Source organism: Pleurodeles waltl, chromosome 1_2, assembly GCF_031143425.1.
Source record: "Pleurodeles waltl isolate 20211129_DDA chromosome 1_2, aPleWal1.hap1.20221129, whole genome shotgun sequence".
Lineage (NCBI taxonomy): Eukaryota > Metazoa > Chordata > Amphibia > Caudata > Salamandridae > Pleurodeles > Pleurodeles waltl.
The window spans coordinates 342,494,209-342,522,085 of record NC_090437.1 but is presented as its reverse complement, the minus strand read 5'-3'; the positions used below and the strand labels follow the sequence as shown (position 1 = coordinate 342,522,085).

General features: G+C 43.3%; 1 protein-coding gene across 1 annotated transcript in view; it reads left to right on the top strand.

The window, feature by feature from the left end:
• CNTLN (centlein) overlaps positions 1–27,877 on the top strand; it is a 1,263,565-nt gene that overhangs the window by 1,143,420 nt on the left and 92,268 nt on the right. Inside the window, exon 26 of the mRNA XM_069239496.1 lies at positions 24,844–24,921. Within this exon, the coding sequence (XP_069095597.1) occupies positions 24,844–24,921 (78 nt within the window). The remainder of the gene's footprint in view (positions 1–24,843; positions 24,922–27,877) is intronic.

Sequence of the window (27,877 nt, the reverse complement as noted above, 5' to 3'; positions counted from 1 at the left end):
TGAAGAATGGATCCAAAAACCGACACAAAATCTGGGGCTTCACACATGTACCAAAATACCCCAGATGTATACACATGGAATATACATAGGCTAAGAGCCAAAGAGGTAAAATATTTGCACAGAAGTGTGTGGATCAATCATTTGAAGGTCATGAATTTGGGTGTATAGTGTATGTTCTTTTCTGTCCATGCAACCGGATTTATATCAGCGCAGTAGAGCAAAAGGTAACCCAACATAATTCCATAATGTAATGTAAAATACCCATTACACCCCTAGTGAAACGTTACCAACTTCTCAGTACTCTGAACAAGACATCAGAAAGACCGTGTTCAGAAAGATGACACCAAACCCAAAAGGAAAGGATGCAGAAAGAGAACACTTGAAATTAGAAGCATGCTTGATCTGTATGTTCAACTGACAGCAGCAAGATCTGTATATAATGATGAAGAAATAATCAGTCTCATTTAACCCACAATAGGTACATGATGAGTAAATATATGTCAGTTACACAGCATTCAGTATACTGAAGCAAGAACAAGACAAAACTGCAACTTCCAGTTGCCTTGGAAGCAAGATACTGAATTGAATTAGGCTGACAAAATGACATTGAAATCCATAGTAGGGGTACAACAAGTGAATAGTTGTCAGATACAGAACGAAACCAGACCAACGAAATAAAATAATGAATAATTTAAAAGAGTAAAATACAACTCACAGCTTCCATTTAATAACATAAACGCTCATCAAATGTACTGTTACCATGCATGCCATTACCATGCATGCTTGTACCACATGTCATACCACATGTATATTTATGTATGTGTATGTATATATATATATATTTTTTTTTTAGGGGAACCCCCAACCCACTTCTTTTTAAATAGCACTCATTACCTCCTTTTAACTCTGCCCATCAACTAAACACTAACATTACCCTTTCTGCCTTTTGGAAATGGCCGTCGTTTGTGTCGTTTCCGCAGTGGTACATTTTGTGCCCCCTCTTTAAATATCATAAAATTGGTACTCACCTCATTGGTACATTTAATTTACCTATGAGTCCTGGAATACGGTACAGAGTGTACCCAGGTCCCATAAGTTAAATGTCACCAGTGAGCTGCAGCACACATTTTGCCACCCATTGCAGTGACACAGCGGACCCTGGCCTACCACTTTAGCCTGGCAAAGCAGTTTTTAAATTGCAAGTTCTGCTTATCAAACTAAATCATTTTGACAGGCCTAAACTGTACTTTTAAAAAAATAATAAATTATTCTCTAAAGTAACTAATAAGTTACTTTAAATAAGTTTCATAGCTCCAATAAGTTACTTTTAAAAACATATGTTACCCTCTAAGGTAGCCCTTAGAGCCCATAAAGGTAGGCCGTAGTACCCATCAAGGCAGGGTGTATGGTATTTAAAAGTAGGACATGTAAAAGTTTAATATTCCATGTCCTTACAGTGAAAAAGCATAAAACCTATTTCACTGTGGCAAGGCTGGCTGCTACCATAAGGAGGCACTGAATTACATTGTTGCACCTTATAATGCTAATTTCAGTTTCATAGTAGCTAGATACATACCTCAAGGACTATTTAATAGTTAAACAAAATCCAATTTAGTGATATAGGGGAATTTTATCTAACTACTAAGGAAAAAGTATGTTAGAAAAATCTAATTGTCTTTCTCTAAAGCCTATGAAGCCTTCATAAAAGTATTCCAGCTGTCACCTGGCAGCTTATAGTACCCTTGTATTGAGGTGTGAATTTTTGCCACGTCAGAGATAAAAGGCCTTGGGTTGTGGCTTGGTGTTGTCCTTCCATTGCCAGGATGTCCTATGGGCTGTGCCAGGGCACTTGGTGGACTTTACAGGAGGCCTAAGGTGTCACATGAAGCTTTAGTTCAAACCTTGGCCTACCTCCTCTATTGTCCCTCTAGTCTGGCTGGCACCAGCCTCAGCAGGAGGGAGAACTGCCTTAAAACTGGTTTGGAGGGACTGCAGGCAAGGGATTTCCATTTCCAAAACCACACCTCTGGGTGGGAACACAGAGCTCTGGCCAGGGGAAGAAAGCTTCTGCCATATCGCATTTAGGAACAGAGGGGACAAGTGGGATTATTTGTATTAGGGTACACAGGAATTGCTGCAAAGGTGGGTTGGGTGAACCCTGGAAACTTCAACCCTATTGATTAGAGAGTGGCTCGGAGTTTCCCTCACCCATTGGCTGATGCTAGGCATAAATGTGGCACCCACAGTACCCTCCTCAGAAGACTACTGGACCTGAGGAAGATTCAGAAGGTGACCGTATAGCTGTCTCAAGATCTGAGAAGACTGGATCTCCTTTCATAGAATGAAGAACCCCAGCAGTGATGCCACGAGTTATAAGGCTGACCTCTTGCATGAGCTACAGGGACACAACAATATTCAAAGGTCTTTTTCCTGCATTCTGACGTGACCAGTCCCAAGTGGACCTTCCCTGGACCATGCCTGCTGGTCTGTGCTGGAATGAGACTTAACCCCAAGGTCCTCGACCATTGGCTGTGGTTAATGTGTATTCCTCCCTGCCTAACCCTGAAATCTGGGGCATAGAATTTTTTGCCAAACTTTTATCTGGAGAGCTGTTGGGAGACCATGGCCAATTTGTCCATCTTTTCCAACAAGTGGATATCGCCGCTAGGGCTGGCTTCACTGCAGCTCCTGCAGTGTTTTTCTCTCAATAATACTATCCCTAAACGCTGAGTCCTTTTCAGCTCCAGCTGCAGCTTTGCCCCTCTGAGGAATCCATAGCCCCAGAACAATTTCTAAGCCCAATGTAAAAAGCGTCAGCTGCAACACCATCAAAGGGGATCTGATTGACACCGAAGATCTAGGGGGGAAGGAACTTGAAATTTTCCTGCTCAGAGCATATGCCGCCTAAACCAACGACTTCACTGAGACTCTCTCCCGATGCTGAAATCTAACGACTTTGAGCCCCTTCTTTCAACTCTAGCCTAGTGCCAGGTTCCGCCGAGAGCTTTCAACGTCCATATAGTTTCTAAGTGCAAAGGTAACTTTTTGACAGGAATAAATCTGTCCTTGATTCCAACTCACGATTCATGTGGGGAAAGTTGGGATGCTGTTGTATTGTGGCGATATGGGCAAAAATGCATCCAAAACAACAAGGCCTGAAAGGCATTTTGGGGTGATTATGTTAAAGCAATGAATTTTGCAGCAGCAGCTCACCGGATACTCTCAGGAAGAGCTTTGTCAGGTTTTCCATTAGCTTTTATTCTTATTTAAGAGACCTTGCGCCAGGTCATTTATTCCTTGGGGGTGCCCAGTCCCACTTGAGCACCCCACGAATGGTTACTTCATTGGAGGGCACTTCGGGGATCTCACCCACGACTGCCTTTCCCAGCTTCCTGGGCTGTCAGCACTCCGGGCGCTGTCATGGGAGCTGGAAGCACTTTGCTGGCCTGTCTGCTCTTGCAGGAAGGAGTGTGTGTCTGTGGCTGGCCTCTTGCTCCCATCAATCACGTTCATGGAGAGTAGGGTGAGTCAGCCTCGTGAGGAAGCTCAGTGGCGCTCCCCATCCTTTTCTTCTGCTACTGGGGCTCAGGGATGGGGTACTGGGCCCCTCCCGCTATCTCGCAGGGACGAGTGGCGGCACCCACTGCAGAATGTAGCTTCAGGGAAGTGTGATGGCACTTCCTTGTATCCAGTGGACTTCGGGGGTCAGAGGCCAGGTTCCCGGTCCCCTAAACAAAAATCCATGTGGGAGATGGGGTCCCCGGGCTGCAAGGAGAAACAGGGGAGGGGACAAGCATGCATGCCCTCTCCCTGGATTTAGGGGCAGATGCTTTGCTCCAACCCCCTTGCCCACCCTGGTGGAGTCCTCAAAAAGCTGATCTTCTTGGTTCCCTGTGCCCGTTTTCTCTTATTCTTTGTGGGCGCAGAAAAGTCCTGGGCTTTCGCTCAACTGGTCCTCAGGGAGTGTGAGGGGGCCAGCCTCACTAGCCCTTGGAAAGACCCCCCACTAGTACTGGGGCCAACTGGGCAGAGTCTTTCGTCCTGAGTGGGGTTCAGTTCTCGATGGCAGTCCCATGATCCAGCAGCAAAGTGTGGCAAAATCTGCAGGCAGGAGAGAATCCCCCTTGTGCAAGGGGGTGCCACATCACCTTTTCACCCCTGTTCCAGCCCTCCTGCACAGCATGCTGGGACAGTCCAAAATGGTATAATCTAGGAGCTACTGGCCACATCATCTCCTGGTGGTCACAGCTCCACCCCTCCCTCATATCACTACCAGGGACTTGTACTCTAGAATTTCAAAGGGAGCCCATGGCGGTTTGGTTCCAGTTGCCTGGGCACTCATGTTTCTTCAGTGGACTTGGGCAGGCCAATCCCTGGTACAGTGTGACAACTGTGTGATTGATACAGATCATTCCGCCCCTCCCTTCTCAGGCGCTGGAAGAATTACTGCTAATTGCTCCTAATTGCTCCTTTTGTGTGTGTGGGTGGGAGGCTTTGTTCCTTCTGCTGGAGAAAATTAATTTAACTCGGCACAGCAGGGTGACACAAGGCCTGGGCTCTGATCCTGAGCTGAGCCAGGCAAATATGGACACTCTAGATGACCCATAAGGAGTACAGGTATCATTCTGAAAGTTACACATTTGGTTTTCTCACACTTGTTACACTCCAATGTTCTGTAGTCTCTGTAGGCCAAAGGGAAGTGAAACTGCACTCTGGGGCAGTTCTCTTCCTATGTGCATAATGGTGTGTCACTATAGACAAAATAGTAAAGCACACTGACTTTCTCTATTAGTGTACACTTTCCTTAAAAGGTCTATCCCAGGTGAATACCTAATCCTGCAGTCCCTACGGTGCCAGGCTACCTGTGCGCTGTTACTAGGCTGTGCATGACAGTAGTCTTCCACACATAGCCCGCACACTTGTGCACACACGTGTAACCAGTCAAGTGGCCCTTACCCTTGCTGCAACGCAGCGACGTTGTCTTAAAAGGTAGACCCTGGCGGTAAACACACGCAGTCCATTTGCCACGTGGTTACCGTAGGTGAGACACTGGTAGTGAGACTTATCCACAGTAAGAAGTCCAAAACTGGGTTATAAAAGAAAGCAAAAAAATCCAGGTGTACTGGGTGGAACCCAATTTCAACAGAAAAGAAAAGAGGAACCAAGTAGAGCAATAGGAAAGTAAAGAAGGACTGAAGATAATGTATAAACTCGAGGGAGAGACAATGAAAGGGGAGATGAGAAGGAGAAAAAGAAAGACTGAATGCAGGAGAGAAGTAAAAAATAGAGGAACAAAGGATAGAAGATATAAAGAAGAGAAACAAATAAACCTGAAAATAGGCAATAACAAGGAGAGCCAAAGTGCAAGAAAGGGGGACTGAAGACAGAAAAGAAATGAGAGCAGAGGAGAAGCAGAAAGAAACAGTGGGCGAAGAAGAAAGAGAACCAGAAAAAGAGAGAAATATAAAGATTACTGAAAGAGAGCACAAAAGAAAGATGACGAGAAAGAGAGAAAGACAATGAAAAGTAAATGTGGATGAAAAAAAATGAAGCAATAGAAAGATAAAGGAAATGAAAGAAAGATGAAGAGAAAGAAAACACAAGTGTAGTGCAACTCTGAAAAATGTGTGTTTTGGATGTAGTATACCCACCCTCAAAATATTTTGCATTGTGTTTGATGAAATAAAAGTTCATGAAGGCAATAATTTTCAAGGTTAAACTTTTCAATCAGTGTGCTATGAGACATTTATTAATGGTCAGATGTCTTGCTCAGGCAGCAGCATTATTTATTTGAAGAGAAGGTGTGGTGCCTTTTGCTACTGCCACCTTTCTTTGTGTAGGAGGATGGCCTGGTTAGTAGTGGGTATCTAAGGTACTTACACTTTATACTAGGTCCAGTTATCCCTTATTAGTGAAATGTAGTCAGTGTCTAGAAGTCAGGCTCTCTAGGGGTAGTGTGGATGAGCAGCCAAGGCATAACTATGAGACATGCAAAGCTCATGCAATACCACTGTAGTCACACAGTACTCATACACATGAAAGAAAATACTCAGTGTTACAAAAATAAAGGTGCTTTATTTTGATGGCACAAATACAACAAATAGCTTAGAGACTATACTCCCTTAGGAGGTAAGTAATATACACAATATATACACTAGAATGCAAAACAGTTAGAAAACAGTGCAAATAGTGAAAATCACAATAGTTAGAAATGGGCGTAGGGGGAACACAAACCATATACTAAAATAGTGGCATGCGAAAGTCGGTTTCCCACCTAGGCAAGTGTAGTGTGTAGAGGGGTGCTGGGAGTGTAAGAAAACACCAAAGGTAAGTAATAGAACTCATCCCAGAGCCCAGGAAAGCAGGAGTAAATCACAGTAAGTTTCCTAGAACACACAAGAACATGTGAGAGAAGATTTTTCAAGAACCTGAATAGACTGCAAGACACCAACGATGGATTCCTGGACCTGAAGACCTGTGGAAAAAGGGGACCAAGTCCAAGAAGCACTGAAGAGACCAGAGAGAACAAGAGCCACTGCTAACCAGTATAAAGGTGCAAAAGTAGAACCAGTGAAGAAGAACAGTCAGCACTGCACTCAAGAAGACGGATGTGGGTTCCTGGTTGGTGAGGTGATGTCTCACACCAGATGGATGATTGTGGTCTGGTTTGCGTCGCTGGATTCCGCTAGCAAGCCTTGGCATACCCAAAGCATGCGGTTAGTGGAAAATGACACTGCCCGGGACCAGGAGGTACCTGGTGACCTCTACCCAGGAGGGAGAGACAGAGGGGGCTCACAGCAACTCGGAGAGTCCTTAGAAGACTAGGCAGCGTGCACAGGAGTCCCACAGCACGGGGACAAAAAAGGAGGCCCACGCAGCACTACACAAAGGGATCCAACGCCACTGGAGAACCACTCAGGAAGCTGTGCGTCACAGGATAGAGTACTGGGGGCCAGAACTGCACGGTGCACGAAGAACTTCATGGAAGGGTGCCAACAAGCCTTGGCAACCTGCAAAAAACGCAGTGCATGGGGGTACTGTCTTGCGTGGGGAGGCAAGCTCTTACTGCCACCAAAGTTGCACAGCTGAACTTCAGGACCATCGGGACCACTTCCGTCCACCACCCATGGTGCTGAATCCACACACTTCTTCAGGAGAGGGGACTTAAGCCACCGGTCGTCATTGCAGAGGGGTGCCTGCTGAAGCAAGGAACTGAATTCTTCACTTCAAGGGAGATTCCTTCAATCGTCTGGTGCAGGCTGAAGACAGGCAGTCCTCGTAGGATGCACTACTAGGAAAAAGTAGCAGTTGCTGGCAGGAACTTAAGATACAATGTTGCAGAAGTTGTCTTTGCTTCTTTGTTGTGGTTTGTAGAGTTCCTGGAGGGTCCAGATGCAGTTTCTTCGGTAGAAGGTGAAGTAAAGGATGCAGAGGATTCCTGTTGGAGTCTTGCAATCTGAATCCGAGGAAACACCCAGGGGGAGAGACCCTAAATAGCCCTGAAAGAGGGATTGGTCAGCTACACAGGTAAGCACCTCTCAGGGGAGGGCTCTGACGTCACCTGGTGGCACTGGCCACTCAGATGCTCCCAGAGTGCCCTGCCAACTTGGAATTCAAGATGGCAAAACCCAGAGACACTCTGGAAGAGCTCTGAGCACCACTTCTAAGGGTGATGATGAGCAGGGGAGTGGTCACCCCCCTTTCCTTTATCCAGTTTCATGCCAGAGCAGGCACTGGGGGTCCCTGAACCTGTGTGGACTGGATTATGCAAGGAGAGCACCTTCTGTGTCCTTCAAAGCATTTCCAGAGGCTCTGGGAGGCTACCCCTCCCATGCCTGTAACACCTATTTCAAAGGGTGAGAATTTAACACCCCTCTTCCAAAGGAAATTCTTTGTTTTTCCTTCCTGGGCTTGAGCTGCTTGAGCAGAAGGAGGGCAGAAACCTCTCTGCGAGGTGGCAGCAGCTGTGGCTGCCAGGAAAACTCAGAAGGATGGTATGGCAGTACTGGGGGTCCACAGTGGAGCCCCCAGAGTGCATGGAATTATACAATCAGTGCTAGAATCAGCATTGGGGTTTAATTCCAAGATGTTAGACATCTTACTTGGCCATATTTGGAGTTACCATTGTGAAGCTGGATATAGGTATTGACGTATGTCCAGTGCACATGTAAAATGGCGTCCCCACACTCACGAATTCTGGGGAAATGGTCCTGGACAATGTGGGGACACCTCTGCTAGTGCAGGGGTGCCCTCACACACAGGTAGTCTGCACCCAGCCTTCACGATTGGAAGGCCTGGTATATGGGTGACTTATAAGTGACCTGGTGCAGTGTAAATGGCTGGGAAATGGTGCATGCAGCATTTCACACAGGCTGCAATGGCAGTCCTGTAGAAGTCTTTGCATGGGCTCCCTATGGGTGGCAAAAGTCATGCTGCAGCCCATAGGGATCCCCTCGGACGCCAATGCCGTGGGTACCTAAGTACCATATACTAGGGACTTATAAGGGGGGCACCAGTATGCCAATTATGAGTGGAATTCTGTGTTAGCAGTATCCAACAACCAAATATAAAGGGGAGAGAGCATACACACTGGGGTCCTGGTTAGCAGGAACCCAGTGATACAGCCAAATACACTGACAAACAGGCAAAAAATGGGTGTATGCTAGAAAGAGGCTACTTTCTCACGCCTTGCTTCACAGGGCAAATGCACATTGTTTAAAAATGTAGCAAAGGAGAGGATCTAGCTACTCGAAGACAGATTGTAAACTACTGAGAGCTCTTGGTTGATCTGTTGGAGAGTCCTGGTTTAGAACTAGTCTCTAAATCTGAGATAGTGCTTAATTTGTGCTGGTGCTTGGCACCAGCACTTATTTCTCATCACTGCCACTTATTTCTGATAGGCCACCACACAATGAGGCTCTCTGTATATTTTTTAGAAAAGCAGATCAGCATAGTTTTTAAACATTTAATATATACTGTAAATAAAGTAACAAGACATCGTTCAGGTCATTCAAACAGCTTTGTTGACATGGAATAATCCAAATTGTAACAAGCGTTAGAGAGTGATGTTAGTAGGTAACTGTGGTACTTGCATTGGATGCTCAATGTGCAGTGGCCTCCTTTGAAATTCCTTGGGTATAGCACTTAACTTTTTTCTAACAAATTAAGCGCTAGACTGAGGGTCTTCTCCAGCAGAAATGAGTGGATACTGTTTACACTGTAAGGGGGGCTTGAAAATGAGATTGGCAGAAATGGGGTTATTATTTTGGGAGAGGGAGCACACGTACAAACTTAATGGACCAACTCTGGTTAGGTCAAAACACAGTTCTGAGTGAATTTCTCCTTAACCCCTGAAAGCTATGGCACAAGCATCAGGCAATCCCCAGAGAAGTATATTCTAAGTTTAAGCAGTCCCTCCCTATTTGAAAGTAAAGATCACAACATAATACAATTCTCAAATCAGAGGACAAATGTAATGAGCACCTCCAAGATCATGAAATAGGTTAAGAAGAACCAGAGGTTTAGATTTTTTAGGTTTTAATTTTAAAAAAGCACTTATAAATTTATAAAGTTAATAACTATAGAAGAGCAACAGATTGTGGTGAACTGAGACCTATGTGCACTTTCAGGCTGACCACAATGGTGCAGAGGTCAGATAGACCAACTGTGTTATCCCAGTTAAAGAGTTTACTTTCAGATTTTATTTTCAACTGCTGTGAAGGCTTCTTCTGGTCAGTTCTGCAGCCCCTAACTGCTCAGTGCTAGCTTCATTTTACACGGTCCCTCTACTCCTAGGTCTCCTGCAGGACCTACTCTTCTTGAGTCTGTTGGGGCCCTCCTGAAGACAGGAGTCCTTGTGCTTTTTGTATCCCTGGAGCAGGTAAACAGGAGGCAGACAACTTGATTGTTGGAGAGCAGTTCCATTTGCTGCTTGCAGGCAGTATTCCGTAGTCCTTGTATGGCTGCTGTTCTTCCAGCAGGAGTCTGGATTCTTCACCCACCAGGCCTTCTTCGGACGGAGTCTTCCCAGGAATGTATGAGGTGGTGGTGAGGGTTCCACGTTTTTCCTGTGCATTAGGCAGTGATTGACGGAATTCTCCCACCAAATACTAATAATTTTCTTGCAATCCCCTACCTCCTTTTGCAGCATTTACTCTTTTTCCTCCTGTAAATGTACTAGTCCAGCTGTCATAAGGCTTGCCCCTCTTCAGCTTCATGTCACTCCCTTACCTGACCGGGTCAAAACTGGTGTTCCTCCTGCAGTGGATGGAGCCTATCAGTCTAGAGGGTCCTGCAGATGAATAGAAAAAGCCTTTTTAGCATCGCCAAGTCAAAAGAGGTAGTGCTAAAGCTGCCTTTCATTCTGCCCACAGTTCCTGTCCACTCCCAGACCGATAATCCCTGCTAATTGGTCAGGAGCTAACGCCAATCTCCTTGGCCCAGAGGCAAGCTTGTCCCACCAGCCAATAGTCATTAACTCTCCCAGCCAAAGAAATGTAATCCCGCTCTGGACAAATGTTAAGTGGTTTTTTTCTCCTACTGTAACTGGCTGTCTAGGAGAATCCTGGGTATGGATAAGAGGAACCCTCTCTGGTATCTCCAAGTTAAAAGCAGTAGTGTTAGAGTTGCCTTTTGTTCTTTCAGGTGTTCCTGTCCATTCCCAGATAGCTAATCCCTGCTGAGAAGTCCGTTGTTAACACCAACTGACTTTTCTTGGGCCCAGAGACAAACCATTGTCCTCTGAGCCAGACTTGTTAACTCTTCCCGCCAAAAATGGCTATTCCAGCTTTGCAGATCTAGTGAGTGAAGCCAATCTGTGCTCATGCAGCCTAAAGTACATTTTACAAAGTTACTTTTCTGTTTAAGTTATCAAAAATCTGACTTCACCTTTGTTAGATTTTACAAATTAAGCAAAAATAACTGAATTATTATCCTGGCTGTTCCCTAAACAGAAATGAAAAATAAAGACAAATTCACACCAATACCCATTAGGGAAGAGTCAAGTCAGGACTATGGAATGAAATAGTTTTGGGCTTTTATTTCACTGTGAGGGCACACTCCAACGTGTGAAGTGTGTCCATTTTTTTAATCTATATTAGCATTGTGCCCTGTGGGTCACCCTCCAAGGGTGACTAATGAATACATAGCCAACGGCAGGTTTCAATGTCATGTGCCGCTGCAGTGGAAGTGAACTGCAGCCTAGCCATATCATAGGGTTCTTGTGGCAGAAATATGTTTTGTCACATATTTGGGTGTTGTTAATATACACTGCAACCCACATATGACATTTAACTCTACTTGCTCTAGGTGCACCTTAGGCGCCATTTGCAATGAACGTATAGGTAAGTTGAATAGACTGATGCACAGCACTTGTTTTAGACGAAAATCACAACACTTTGCTACTTTTCAGCAGTGGAAGTGTGCACAAAGTCTCAAAGCCTGCAAATATAGGGTGCAGAAAAAGGCCAGAATCTGACTGACCTTGCAGAAAAAGTCAATTTACTACACAGATTGACTGTCAAGGGCTGGACATAAAGTGGTTATTTCTTCTTGCCTCATGTTAGGACTCCTCCTGGCTGCTGTGGTGCCACCTACACTGTACAAAGTGATAAGTGGTCAGCAGGTGCCTTCATGGAGGGTTGCAAAAAGGAAAAAGTCCAATGGGCAAGAAGCCTTCGAATTATGACATCCATATCCAGAAGTTGTGAGGATACTTGCAGGAAGGTTCCAGAATGCTAAATTACCCTAGCAGAATAGAGAACAGTCCAGAAATGCATCCAGAAAAACCTGCATAAGAACCTTGAATACAGTGAACAGGTAGAAAAAAGAACAATTTCACTGTGACAAAAGAAATGGAGCAAGGAAGCAAAGAAAATCACTGTTGACTTCATTCCAGAAGGCTGTTCACAGGGCTCTGCTGCCTTATATACAGAAGAAACAAGAAGTGGCAAAAGTGGAAATGTGGAAGCTGTCTTAGTTTGGGACATGACCGTAAGAATATGGATTCCTCCACAGTTTTTGATTGTACAACTTAATTATGTAGCTCCTCTTCCAGTAACTTCAGTGGATGCTAGGAAAGTAACATGGAGGGCAATGAAAGTAAGAAAATAATGTTAATATTTTCCATCTAGGAGGAAATCTCCACAATCTCATAATTTCCCAAAAAGCGGGCTGTGAAGTGATATGGCCATCTTTAAAAAATAAAAAAAAGTGAAACTCACAACCACGTTTGCTAATGTCCACAGACACTAAATGCAATAATGGCAAGTAGAGTGTGGAAACATATTTTCTTAATATAAATAAAGTTGGATTCCTCATTACTTATATTTTCATAAAATAATAAAAGCTTGGGCAATATATTTATGGTTAGTGATGCATGTGCTACCTGAACTAAGCATGCTATCCTACAGCATCCTCCTAAGTGGTTCAGCTTTGCTACCCCATGAACGTCAAATCCTGATGAGGAGGTACTTGGCACTTCAGTGAACTTACAGCAATACCTATTTACTCTTAATTCCAAGGGCAGATTCAGGATTTAACAGAAGGATTGCCTAACTACCCTTGAGTCTCACAGGACTTGGATAATTGGCCTCACTACTCTACACTGTCTAAATCCATTATCTTTCCAGAGGTTCCCATGACAAAGCTAGACTCTAAAGTTTTTACTGCCCCTTAATGAGGTTTTGTTGAACACCTTTTTTAAGTGTAACCTGCTGCAGAGATGCATTTTCTTCTGTATAGCTTGATTATAGGCATTAGGGGTTTAATCTTAAATCATGCAGTGACTCTAAACCTTACCTCAGAACTTCAAAAAATTGAGCGTATCTCGGGATAGTAAAGGTGGGTTGCATCAGGCTCAGTTCCTAGCTACAGTACAAGGATCCTAATGCCGGCATCCTGATTCACTCTGTTGTCCTTTTGAGAAAGTTTGCAATATCTAAAATATTACAGACTGCAAAGTGGGACTCTTCCCATTCCTCATAAATTATTAGTTGGATTGCTACTTTCCATATTAAATGGAAAGAAAGGCTCATTATGTACCAGTTTTGGGGCTGGAAGTCACATCCTTTCTTGTGCCCGATTAATACATATTGTGGGTTATTGAGTGTCTCACAGGTGTTCAACTGTATATTAATCTTCAGTCAAGGACAATTCAGGTATCAGGAGCCAACGAACCACACTGCCAACAGTCTGTGAAAAGAAACTAGAAGGATTTACACATTCAGAAACATCAAACAATATGATGACATCCTTCTAATTTAGCATCACACAGCCTCTGGCTAAATGTAGGCGTCACAGGAAGTCACACTCCATGCAAAGGGATCCACATTGCATTAAGTCCTTTAGGAGGATTGACTCCAACCACTGTAATTGCAGATGACTGCAGTATTTCCTTGCTGTTTATATATATATATATATATATATATATATATATATATATATATATATATATATATATATATATATATGGCTACAGTACTCGCACTTGTTTGTCGATTCAGGTTGTTCTATCCACTGACCATGATGGCCCATTTGCTAAAAATAGTAAATAGTAAATCTACTAATTAGATCCGGATCATCAAGTTATGATCTCATTGATTCATCAGTTATCTTATCAAAGATTAATAGTCTGCCCTGCCTACTAGAAATGTTTCTCACAAAAAAATATTTATTCAGCACTGAAAGTGTGAAATAAAACTGCTTTCACCTGCTCCCCTTATCTAATACTTTCTTATTGGAAATGACCCTCAGACCTGTATGCCTCACCTTGAAGGAGCAAATGTTCCCTGAAGGATAGAAACTAGTTGTGAAATTGTCAAAAACCCATTATACATTGATTGCAATAGATATCTACATTAATGGGGGGGATAAAGGACTGAGAATCAGAATAATCTTTTGTACTTTTAACAGTCTTTGAAAAGACCAAAACATGCCACTCTAAGCCTAAACATTTTCACTAACCTTAAAAGAGATCAAAACACTCAGTAAGAAAGCCAGTCATTAAACCCATAAATATACTGCCACTGTTTCCAGCCATGTAACATTCAACTCTTGAATAGTGTGGCACCAGTCCAGAACTTGGATTGGTCCCTACATCCTTATCCATATCTGCATTGGTTATCTCAGCCATTCTACTTCTTCAAAAACCATATTTTCCCTACATTTACTACATACTGTGCTGAACCTCCTTCTGTAACTAATTACATCAAAACAATTGTTTTTCCAGGTCCTTACACCAGCTGGTAATTCATTAGCTCAGTCATTTGAATGATGATAACTTGTTCCATGAAAATCGCAACACTAGAAACATAAAGACAGGATGCTTGAAAGACGCTGGGAATAAATCAAAACTGCAGTGTGATTTAGTATTATTTAATATGCTCTTAGTTAGCCACACCACAAAAAAGTACTTATAGTCCTGCATCAAAATATTTGACTGCTCCATCAAAATATTCCTTTTCTTCTAGAAGGTAATGGTCTGAATAAGCTCAAAAAGTCAGCCGCCATGTCATTTTGCACACAAAATCAACTCCTGAGATGATTACTCAAATTAGTAGATGACATCTGTGGTGGCATCCAGGTTGTTTCATCAAGTCAATTGACCTACAATGTAGCATTACAATCTCTTCTGTTTTTATGTAGAAGTTCTTACCACTGACCTAGATTGACCCCTTATGCGTCAGATCAGGCTTAGTGACTTTCAGTACTTTTGACGCTTGTAAGGCACTGTGAAGATTATTGTGTGCTGTTTGAGAACCAGGGTTCTCCTGACTGGGAGTAAAACTTAGATCCTGTTTATTGATGTGTAAACCCTTAGCCTCCTTGTCACCTGGCCTGAATTAGTGGGTACGCTTTAGTGGCCCATAGGACAAGCCTGCAACTTCGGAATTTTGATTGGCCTTAACTTTTTACAAACTTAAATTAACATTTTTGCTAGATCCACCACCCATCATCTATCTTAGATGTATCCTGCCTCTACTTCCTCTCTAACAGAAAATCACATTGGTCCTTACAGTGAATACTTTCCACCTTGATTACTGTAATGATATCTCTGTAAACTACAAAGAGCTTGCAATTCTCCTGCAAAAGCATGTCACACAAAACTGCAAGATTACCTCATGTCTACTCCTGAGGTCCCACCACTGGATACTGATATAATGGAAATCCCAAAGGTAACCCTCCTGCCCACAAAGCTCTATTTGATATCTGCCCAAGCTATCACAACAATCTGATTACTCTCTATAAATCAACTAGAAGCATGTGTCTATCTAAAAGCAATTACATAACTTTTTTTTTTTTTACACAAATGACAATGTTTTGTAGTTGTTCATCTACATTGAAGGAGGCAGGCAGTGTAGGCAGGTGAACTATAAGCAAAAAAATCCTTAGCTTACACCTTTATGTTTGGAGACCTTTTTTTAATTAAGAATTTGTAAGTTGCATATAAAATCATTTTGGAATCTTGGCATTGTGACTCAGCTCGGTTCACGATGTAAAACCTGTTACTGCAAATTGCTTTCTGGTCTTAATTTTGGATGCTAAACTATCAGATCGCTAATGTTTTCAACCAACACATAAAACACAACATTTTGAACCAAGGTAAAGCTTCGTATGCAATCTGGGTCCTCCTGGTTTTCTCCAGACACCTTAATTTCCCCCCACTGGAGGCACATTTTTGTTTGCATTGATTTGAGCATTACTCGTGGCCAGGGATGGTTCCTCTGCAATGGTGGAGGAGTGTCGCCCCCCCGGCCAAGAGCCAGTAGATGAAAAATAAAACAATAGTTGACTATTGCTTCATTTTTCATGTGCTGGCTCAGTCAGAAGGGGGGGGGGGCAAGGCTGGGGCACATGAGGGGGAGGAGAAGAGAGTGATCTTAAGTGCGCATGTGTGTTTGGCCAGCCGTCTCAGGCCGACCGAACACGCATGCACACTTAGGATTCTCCAGCCCAGCTGTGTTGAACAGCCGGCTGGAGAAGTTGCCCAGACCCCAGGGCTGTGTCTGAGCAGCAGTCCGAGCTTCTCAGACCAATTCTCACACTGATTTCATGCTATGCTTTGAATGAAAGCAGCATCAGGATTGCTGTGGAGCCTGTGCTGGTGTCCCAGTGAATGCTGGGACACCAACCATCAGGAGCAGAGGAGCAAGGCGGCAGGAGTCGGGAGTGGGGGGAGGCAGGAAAGGTAATTTTTATTTTTTATTTTTTTGTCATTCCCCCACTCCCCATCCCTGAACATTGCGGTGGCCGCTACTGCCTATGGCGTGTCCCCAGATATCCTCAAACAGATGCTGCTTTGTATTTAGCGCACAGCCCCTCTCACAGTCAATCAATTGCATATGAACCTTTGACTAATTACCAGGCCAAAGTGTGGAGCAGGGACATAAAGCAGAATAGGATAATGGGTTGGTGTGCTTTTTTGTGGTAGGTGAGCTCGAGATGCTAATACCTTTATTGTCTACATGGTGCTATAGATTTACAGCTGTTAAAAGGCGGTTGTCTCGGATGGACAATTAAATCAGTTAATAGCCTTCTTGACGGTATGTTTCTGGGCATTTACCGCTTTTAATTTCCTTACCCTATTATAATACATGGGATTCTGCAATCCCTGTATCAAAAACAGTCTGTATTTTCTTTCTCCTAGGTGACTTGTGGCATACTCAGTAGCCTATTATAAAGAAATAATGTCAGAACTCAATTGTAAAAATGTATTACGCTTGAGTTCTAACCTCACAATGCCTGCTGCCAGAGCCAGGAGCAGAGGGGAAAGGGCAGGTCAGGTCAGAGAGTATATTAATAGCAGCTGTTTAAAGTGCGACAACAAAACCTTGCTTTTCTTTCTTCTGCTCTGTTTTTCTAGCTTACAGTGATAAGCGGAGAGGAGCTATTTATGGCAACATTTTTATGTTTGCACTACTTTGGTAAATGTACAAAAGTTAATATCTTTATGCAGGTCTCAGCACATTCCAAGTTACTGTTGCTTTTTTTAAACTGATTTGTATTATATGCTTCTAATTTCTTTTGGCAGCAGATATCTACCAGCTTTTCTGGCATGCTCAACTTTGCACCAGGGAGTCAATTGTTATTCTTAATATTAGCAAACATGCTGTCTCTTTCACTAAGGATTAAGGTGGTTTGTGGGAAAGGTGATGGTGTGATCATGTATTATATGGGAAAAAGTAACCCCTGCTGTATGTGATAAGGATTTTGCAAGTCACTTTGAAGTTCTGTAGCCTTATAAAGGACCTATATTTTTCATCTCGTTCTTCTCTATAGTCGTGGAACTCCTCGGTGACTTGCAATATCTTTATAATGCATGGCAGGGTGAACCTTAACCCATATATGATGCCGGGTGAGCAGTTAACAGAGGTGGCAGCTGGCAATAATAACAAACATTACAGTAAACATCATCTTATCATGCAGGGGACAATTATGTTTACATTTGAAAGAAACAATCTGTCAGACTATAATACTGGAAAAATCATTGTAGTCATGAGTTGTGCCAACAAACACTGAACAACACGGTGTTCTCTGATTACCATTTGATATTTCTAAACTCATTAATGTGTGTCTTTGTGGAGTTAAACCTCTCTCTCTCTCTCTCTCCCTCTCCCTCTCCCTCTCCCTCTCCCTCTCCCTCTCCCTCTCCCTCTCTTTCCTACGCACGGCTGGACGGAACCTTAACAGGGTTGATTTTATATGGACAAACACTAAATAAATGTCCGCAGCGCAATTAAGTGCTGCATAGCCTGTGGCTCTCGGCGTTCCTTCTTAAAGCTTTTGATTTATCCGTGTCACAGGTAGAGGGCTGCTGCATAGTGACTAAAAGTCCCTGCCGCCGTTTACAAAGAGGATAACCGCGAGGAGGCAAAATTTACTGTTCTCTTTAATATGTAGCAATCAATATGTGACACACACAGAATATTGTTTTAATTGGAAAGGCTCATAAAGGCAAATGTTGTAATGGCGAGCCAGCATAACCACCGAGGGCTCTAACTTGGGAATTAATTCCACCCCTCTACAAATTATCATTTTATTGTAGGTGCTGGCTGTAAATTAACAGTGGCGGTCAGAGGCAGCAGAATGCTGTTCTCTGATAGTTAGGGACCGCAGGCGGGAGTGTACGTTCCATGCGGATGGGTAGGTGAGTTAGTTGAACGTTAGCTAGCCGCGGAAACTTGCGGTGACCCGCAGGCCACCAGTTCGAATTCCGATACTGCATGCCCGCCCTTTCATCCTTGAGTAAAGTGGACACCATGAAAGAGGATAGTTGTAACACTTGTTGTTCTTAGTGTTACGAAACGGCATAATTGTGCGATGTGTGGCTCTACTTAAAAAATAAGGTATTGTTAATATGCATTTACAGTGCTTGTTGGCAGCCCCAATACTGTTATGTTGCTTTCAGTTATTGGGCATGAGCTTATGTTTTTGACGTGGAGGACAGACATCAACCCAGCAAGGCATACTCCACTTTAAATGTCGTATTCCGTGCTGAAGAGTATAAATGTAAACCTCAAGTCTTTAGGGTGTTGTTGTTTTTTTTTTTTAAATACGTGGCCAAATACTGGAGGAATTAGCCCGTATGGAAGTAGTCCTAATTTTGACTAAGAGAACACAGGCCTTAGCAAAGCAAAATGTCTGACTTGCATTTGGAATCCTGGCTAGTATTTTCTTTTAAAGCCCTATTCCAGTGAAAAAATGTAACGCAAATGATTTATTTTTGTTTACCTTGCATTTACAAGCTCAGTGTGCTTTTGAGATGTAAGATAGTTTCTGATGCATTGCAATGGGAGCACTTCATAGGAGGTTGAAGGTTACACCAATCAGTTAATACAATGAGATCAGTAACAGTCCTCAAGGCATTGCAAAAATGCAGACCATATATATATATATATATATATATATATATATGTATATATTAAAGTATGTGTGTGTGTGTGTGTATATATATATATATATCTACACACACACACATATAAAATGTACACGGTCACCATTGATTAATTACAGTTAGGATCACGTTCTCATAGGAAAAACATTTTTGGGCTTGCTTATACTTTTGGGGCCTTTTTGACAATCTTCCCAAAACTTTCCCAAAAAATAAGTCTCATCAACCTCTAGGAAAATTGAACAGCGATTCTGCAAAACCTGCTGATGGAAATATACACCAAATTTAGCAGAAAGCTAGATCTTGTTCTAGAAACCGTGATTTTTGTGATTCTGTGTAAATCCGTTCAGTAATTTTTGACAAATTAAGACTCAAAAATCAACATTTTTCATGCCACGGAGGCTCTACGGAGCAAATAAATCTTTAGATAATGGATGTTTTGCTGCCACCACTTCAGCAAAGATGTAGTTGCTGCCTCCCTGGTGGGAGCAAAACAGAAAAAAAAAATCTCCTATTTGGTGGGAGCAATGCTGGCTCCCACCATATTCCAACTTAAAATTGCTGTAGGGCACCCATGTAAAAAATAATAAATAAATAAACCATGACGTACTATTCCCACAGGGAGCCAGGGAAACAGCAGGTGCCCTGGGTCTCCTCCTGCAGCCACTAACATAATAAATGCTGTGGACAATTTTTGGTAGGCACTGTGGCACCCCAGTTTAAAAATAAAAAGTTAAATAAAAAGAAATGGTTGCTTGTTCCTGCGTAGTCTATGTGGCAGCGTACAGAGAGCTGGCGGGGCCCTAGGGTTCCCCCCTGCAGCCCCAACAAAAAGTAAACACATGGATGTCCTGACTGGGCACTGGGACACCCAAATTTTTTTTTTAAAAATGAATGAATAATAAATGAGCAGCAGGAGACACTCTTTTATTACTCACTGCTCCAAGCTGGGATTGCCTCATAATGTCCTGTGAGGGCTTCTTATTTAATTTTTTTTGGATCCTGGTGGGGACCCTAAAAGGGGGCATGTGTGTACCAACAAGCATTTTTTTAAATGTTGTGCAGGGCTGCTGGTAGCAACCTGGTAGCAACATATAAAATCGGTAAGTCTCCTGGGTCACTAAATCCATAACCCCAGGAGAGCTCATCATGTGTTTTTTAAAGTATTTTGAAGTGGTGCTCTATGCTGTTCAGCTGTAGTGCAGGGCCCGCCTGTGGTTGTTTTCATCGCTGGATTTTGTGGGCTGGAAAATGTTAAAAGAAACACTCAAGAAAATGTTGATGCTTTTTAAAATAAAATGTTATTGCAACTGTCGGACCTGGCCCTTTTTGCAGGATCATCCCTAAACTGTTTGCCCGCTTCCTTCTGTCTTTTCTGGCCTGTTATGTTGGTTTTAGGACTCTGGACACTTTACCTCTGCTGACCAGTGCTAAGGTGCAAGTGCTCTCTGTCTAGAGTGGCATTGGTAATTGGTTTACCCATGATTGGCATATTTGGTTTACCAGTAAATCCCTAGTAAAGTGCATTAGGTGTGGCCAAGGCTTGTAAATCAAATGCTTGCAGTGGGCCTGCAACAGTGATTGTGCCACCCACATGCAAAGTCCTGTAAATATGTCTCAGACCTGCCACTGCAGTGCCTGTGTATGCAGTTTTTACTGCCAGTTCGACCTGGCAAGTAAACCCACTTGCCAGGCCCAAATGTTCCCTTTCACAACATATAAATCAACCCTAAGGTAGACCCCAGGCATCCCCATGGGCAGGGTGCAGTATATTTAAAAAGTAGGACATGTACTGCTGTGCTTTACATGTCCTGATAGTGAAAGTCTGCTAAATTCGATTTTCGCTACAGCAAGGTCTATCTCTCCCATAGGTTAACCTGGGGATCGCCTTGAAATATCTTTTACGTGTAATTTCCCATTGGGAGCAGATGGAGATATGGAGTTTGTGGTCTCTGAAGTCCCAATTTAAAAATACATCTTTTGGCGAAGTTGGTTTACAGATTGTAAGTTTGAAAATGCCACTTTTAAAAAGTGCAAAAAGAACAAGTGATGGATGGAATGCTGAACGATGTTAAACATTAATCGCCAGTACAGATATCTGGACCTAAATCCATTGTTTTTTTTGCTACGCATGCCTTTCCAGTTTGGACCCAGCCACGTGCAAATCATTCTTGACCCTGTTCCCCATGGGAGCAGTCCAGTCCGAACTTCCAGGCCAGGTCTTCCCTGGACTGGAAAAAAGGATCTTGGGACCAGTTTTGGGGTATCACCCGCCTCAGCCAGGCTAGCTTGAATCCAGTGGCATGGGGAACAAGAGACCCACGTCTGGGCATACCCTTCCCACGTAGGGCAACAAATGCAAAAAGAACAAGTGATAGACAGAATGCTGAACAATGTCAAACATTCGCCCCCAGTACAGATCTGTGACTAGGGGTGAGTGTTTGAAAAGTTTCAACACTCCGTCCATCATCCTTTTGTGTTGCTAAAGTTGGCCTAAGTGGGAAGGGTATGCCCAGATGTGGGTCCCTTGCTTACTGTGCCACTGGATTCAAGCTAGCCTGGCTGATGAAGGGTGATATGCTGAAACCGGTCCCAGGATGCTTGTTTCCGGTCCAGGGAGGACCTGGCCTGGCAGTTCAGGCTGGACTGTTCCCATGCGGAACAAGATCAAGACTGATTTGCATATGTCTGAGTCCAAACGGGTGTCATGGTGAGAAAAAGAACGATGGATTAAACCCAGATCTGTGACTGGGGGTGAGTGTTTGAAAAGTTTCAACACTCCGTCCATCATCCTTTTATGTTGCTACTTTTAGAAAGTGGGCATTTTCTTGCATAACCATTCTGTGCCTCTGCTTGGCTGTGGACTACATGTCTGGGTCAGGATGACGGTTGGGCTGTATGTGAATTCCCTCTAGACTGGCACACAAAGGGAGATGAGGCATGCCCTGCATAGGCTGATGGGTCTTCCTGGGCTAGAGTGGACGGAGGAGATGACACTAATACGTGAATAGGGCTGTGCCTGTCCTCACACAAAGCAGTCTCCAACCCCCTGGAATGTGTCTGGGTTCAGGCCAGGAAAGGCAGGGTCTTGTGCACTATAAAGACTTGCCTTTGACTTGCGCCTATTTCAGAGACAGACATGGGTATAAGTATTGGGCCTCTGAGACCAAAACTTCAGAACACTTCTCAACTGAGGACATTAGGCCTGGAAGAAAAGCTGGAGGTAGGAGGATCTGCCACTCTGCCTGTTGCTTTGTTGTGCTGGCATGCTGCTTGCTGCTTCTTTCCTGGGATTGAAGGGACTGCAGTTTGTTTTCTACATCCTGTTTTCCAAGGTACTCTAAGGGCTTGAACTGAGCTTGCCTCCTGTTAAGAAATCCCAGGGACTTCAAAGACTTCATCTGTCAGTGCCTGGACTTTTCTGCTGAGAGTCCTGACTTGCCAAGTGGTGCCAAATCCAGTCCCTTAGAAGTGGAAATTAGTGTCCAGCGGAAGAAAATCGACGCATCAAATTGCCACAGCTGAAAATCAACACATCGCTGGACGTGCGGCAGAATAATTAATGCAGTGCCTGCCTTGCGATGGAGGGATAGACGCATCACCTGTAGAACCAATGCAGTGTTTGTACCACCGCGACTCTATCATCACCGTCCAATTGGATTTTCCCACGCATCACCCCTGGGTGTCATTTTCACATTGACCCCAAACCGCAGCAAGGAACCGAGGCTGTGTGACCAGAACCCGACACATCTCCTCTCCTGCGAGGAGAGAATGGACACATCACCTCCCCTGTCACTAAGGAACCAACACATCAGCTCCCCTGCACAGTAAGGAACCAACTCACTACTTTGTTTTCCAGCCCCTCACCTCCTCTGTGCCCCACCTCGTCTTTGTTTTTGACGCATTCCAGGTACTGTGTGTTAAAAAGAGACAAATATTAATTCCTCTGGATTAAGATTCTTTGCAACTTTTTAGAAAAGGTATCTTTGCTTGTGCATGTTGGATTTTTGTTCTTTTGGTCTTGTTTTATTCAGATAAATATTGGCTATTTTTCTAAACTTGTGTGGAATCCTTTTGTACTGTTTTCACTGTGTTACTGTGTGTGTATGTGTGTGTGTACGCGTGCACAGACACACACACACAAATACTTTACACATTACCTCTGAGATAAGCCTGACAGCAAGAGCCACGCTACCACGTGGGTGAGCAGGGGTTATCTTAGCTGTGTGGCTCCCTTACCCTGACTAGAGTGATGGGCCCTACTTGGACAAGGTGCAAACCACTGCCAACTAGAGACCCCATTTCTAAGAACAACATTCACTTTTATTAAACATTGCACAGTATGAGTTCATGAAATATAAATGTCAATATAATTATTGGTTATTTTTTTGACAAAGACAGACCTGTGCTACATATTTTGGTATGCTGATCCCCGTCTTATAGCCAAAAGGCCCACTTTTTATGTTTTGGAGTTCGGACTTTTTGACAAAGACACTAGATCTGCCTTATTTGTATTAATGCTGTTTATATTATGATATCTCATAGTCAGCTGTGTGCTCCCACCAGGGATTGAGTGCCAGGCCCTGCACCCAACCCTCTGCTGTACACAGAGGTTGGGCACAGGGCCTGGCCCACAGGGGTTTTGGCACCAGTTCCTGCACCCAATCCCTCACTGTGCTGTACTAAAGTAACTATAACCCCTTACAGTTGAGTTCTGACATCACCATTCATGCTTCCACAGCCAGCAACAGGGTATGCGGCAAAAAATATGAAATATGCCCCTCCATCTTCTGCTCGGTTTTTGTAGTTGAACAGTGATAAAATAAGCAGAAAGGAGATATTTATGACAGCATCTTTATTTTTTGCACACTTTAGGTAATTATGGAAAGCATAGAATCTTGTGCATGTCTCAATGCATTCCTACTCATTTCCATTTTTTTAAATCTAGCTTGTATTAAACTGATTCTTATATATTTTTATAACAAATATCTAACAGCCTTTTGGTGTGTTTACATTTGCACTAGAGACTTTACTTATATTTTTCATGTTTCCAAACATGCAAACTTACTTTTTCATATGAAGCTGCAACTCAGCAAGGATTTAAGTGGTTTGTGGGGAAGATAATGATGTGACTATGCATTGTAAGGAATAAAGAATCCCCTGCCGTGCATTTTAAGGAAGTTGCAGGTCACTGTGGAGTTCAGTGGCCTTACAAAGAAACTCTGCTTTTGGCCAGAGCCAGCATGAAGAACCAAAAGCACAAAACCAGCCCTGGCAGAAATCCTCAAACCGGCCCCATCCCCTTTGTCTCCTTGCACACACTTTCCATCCATTTTCTCCCTCTTCTCTTGTCCCTTTCTGGTTGCTTTCAATCCATCTTCCCTTCCCAGCCTCTTTCTTTCACTCGCTCGAAGCCTCCCCGTGCCTGCTGCAGTTAACCTTGGGGAGCAGAGGAAAGTGACAGTGTCACCAGAAGTGGCCATCGGATGTCAAAACCGGCCTGCGTCGGCTCCAGCTCATTTGAAGTAATACCTGGTGTAACTAAAGGCCTGCACTGCCCAGTCTTTAGCCCCATTCCTCTACATGATCATGGAGCTCGTTGGTGACTTACAACGTCCTTTCAGTGTACGACATGGGGCGCTTTATCCCATACATATTTTAATGAGTATATACAGTAGGTGTAGCTGACAGCTGCGTTTTGAAGCCAGACCTAAAAAGGATCTTCTCAAAAACACACATATTGTAACCAGTGCTTGAAATGGAAAAATAGAAGTGCAGGGCCTCTGCACTTGTTTCCGAGAAGTGCCAGTACTCTCTAATTAAAAATATTACGTTTTTCCCAAGAAGTGCAGGTACTGTCCCTCTCAAAATAAAATAAAAAGTGCCGGTACTGGACTGTACTGGCCCATTTAAAGCACTGATTGTAACTAGCCTTTGATCTTCTTCACCCACAGGAAGCAATAAAAACCAAGGAAGCGCTGGAACAGGATCAGCAGTGGATGTACCACATACTGAAACTTCTGGAAGGACAGGTACTGCACTATTATTATGCATCGTCATTGTTGTGCGCGCGCGAAATATAACTATTTAACGATGTTTATGTTAACCTGTATCTCTTTTAAGATCACGTATGCACTCCCACCTTCCCAGGCTTCTCTCCTTTAACAGTAGCAACGCGCGCACCACTCGATGGTAGAGAGGAAACGCCACCCTCGCTGATTGTAACAGATGAAAAGTTCGTATCTGGTCAGCGGCATCGGCGCGGATCCTGCCACATGCATTAATTTAATTATCCCGCCGGCCTCCCTGCGTGTTCAGATGAAGACGGATCAGGCTGTTCCTCTCCGGAAAACCCGCCTTCTTGGGCTTCTTTAAAGTCGGTAGTTGATATGGACACCTGAGGAGTTCATGGTTTTCAGTGACCTTTTACCGCGGACCTGCTTCCAGTCAATTCATGTTTTCCTCACTGTCAGGCAGCTGTTTATTACTGTGTCTTCCCGCATTCTCTACAATATTTTCTACTGAGACCTCGAGCAGCTTGTTAGTGGGAACTAAATATTGATTTGGCATCCTGTCGATGCAGAAAGAATGAGAAAAAAAATTCCACCAGAGGCCCCTCAAACATTTTCCTATCGACATTTTCTGGGAAGAGAGAGAAGAGAAGCACAGAGGATGACAAGGCTGAGACTAGCTGCAGTCCCCGAGGGCTCTGCCGGGACTGCTGCTGTGACCTGTGTGATACTTTCTCCTCTCTTTCAAGTGGATTTTTTTCATACGCAGGCAGTCTGCCGGGATGCTCCCCTCTTGTAAGTGATCAAGGGCAGTTTATTGGCAGGTGAGAGCCCTGCTTTTCTAGTCATAGCCTGCTTTTGTTTTGACATCATTGACAACATATCTCTAAAGCTTTTTTCAGTCCGTCTGTTCATTGTTTTTTTTTTCTTCCAAGAGCTACTGCAATACTTAATCATTAATAACTGAGGGCAATGCAAAATTTAGAGTGGATTAGAGGAACGATTTCCTCGTTCCGAATTTTTAAAACAAAATGAATATGAATATGGTACATAAAGAAAAACGACTTTTCACGCAGACACGTGGCTTGTGTTTTTGTACTTGGAAATGGTAATTTTTAAAATCTCGGATATCTTCGAGGTAACAATTTCAGTATGATTATCACTGTATATTTTATGCAGTTTTTTGTCATTTTCACTTTTTTATTAACTTAATCATTCCACCCCCCTTTTTTAAAGAAACGTTGCACATATGCACTCTCTTACACGATGCGATCTTGTTTCCAAGTTGTACGACCTTTAGCTGCAGCTTTTATTTTCAAATGTCTCTGCATTATTGCTCTTACAAGGGCCTTATTCTGGGATCTTTACATGTGCTATTCTGTAATACTGTCCACTGCCATGCTATACCCCTGACAGTCTTTTTTCTGATGGCACATTTCTGTCCAGCCATTCGCTGTTTTAGAAAACGTGTGTGTGTTAGAAAACATTCATTGCTCCACTTGATGCTGTCTTGAACTCGAGTCGAAATTGTAGAATCACCTACTGATGTTCCCCGCTGATGCTGAACTCCGACCTTATAGGCTTAGCTGCCGGCTGGGGGCAAGAGCAAAACATTTTTTATTTACTCCGCAAAAGCAACAGAACATGCATTTACAAATGCGATAGGTTTTGTGTGTTGCTCAATTCTCTTCTCCAAACCCAGGTATTGGTAAATAGGTATCTCCCTATGATTTAGAGAGAGAGTTGGCCAACATTTTGTACTATCGTCCACATTACATAGGTTCCTTCTTTTGTGAATCTTCTTGAACTTGAATGTATTCACATTTGTTTCTCTGTATGTCTTTCCTCATCATATTTAAACATACCTGGAATTACCATAGTTGACCATGGGCCATCATTATGCTAGGATGGAAGCTGTCATGCCATGCATGCGCCCAATATGACATTATCTACAAGCATAATACAGGGACCAAGTGAATAGTATGCCGCAGAAGGATCCTTGTTGAACGGATGCTATCCGTGTTTTCAGAATGAGCGCAATTCTGCCAGGACCACCATGATGCCTTGGGTGGACAATGATGTTCTATAGATGTGCACAAAGGTTATTAATGACCACCTTTCTTTCTAGACCAGCATTATGCCCGAGATAGGTACTTTCATACTATGGTTTCCATCAATATACCATGAACTACGGCCAGCATTTCACTATGGTTAGGCAGCATGCTCTAGACGTCCCCAAATCACCAACAATTACCACCACTGTGTAAGGGCCAGCATTTTATTACACAAGAGACCGCATTTTACCACTGGTGTGCAAAGGGCATCATCTCAGCCAGGGCTTACTAGCGTGGGCAGGGACACAGCACTGAAAATGTTATCTCATGCACACGTTCACAGAAAGAAACATGTACCCCTACATACGTATACAAACACAAACATGGACATAAATACATCAGTATTTTTTGTTTAAAAAAAATCAACAAAAAAAAATCCACTCAATGCTTATGTCATGCCTATTCCTGCAACTCGGGTTGATGCTCCTTTTCCTCCTGTGTGATGCTGCTGAGAGGAGTGAGTAATGGCTAGAAGTGCCTGAAGAGTGACCAATCAACAGTGCCTAGGCAGAGGCAAGCTGGGTAGCTGGTTACATGATGACATTGCAGTCAAACAGCGGTGGTATTTAGACTAACATAGACTTGAGAGATTGAGGAGCAATAGTTCAGACTAAAAGAGGTGGAAAGGAAAAAAGGCCAGAAAAAACAGCATTTCATTGTAGGAAATGCTGATGTAAGAGAGGGAAAAAGTAGTGCATCTCACTGAGATTGTGATGCTTTGATTACTGGCCATACTTACCCGAAAGCCATTGCAAGCATGGCAAATAAGGAAGACTGTTGGCTTGTTTGTCAAGCCAGAAAATGGGAGGGACCCCCATGCTTCGGATATGAACAACACAAAACAAAATAAAACGATGGACTGA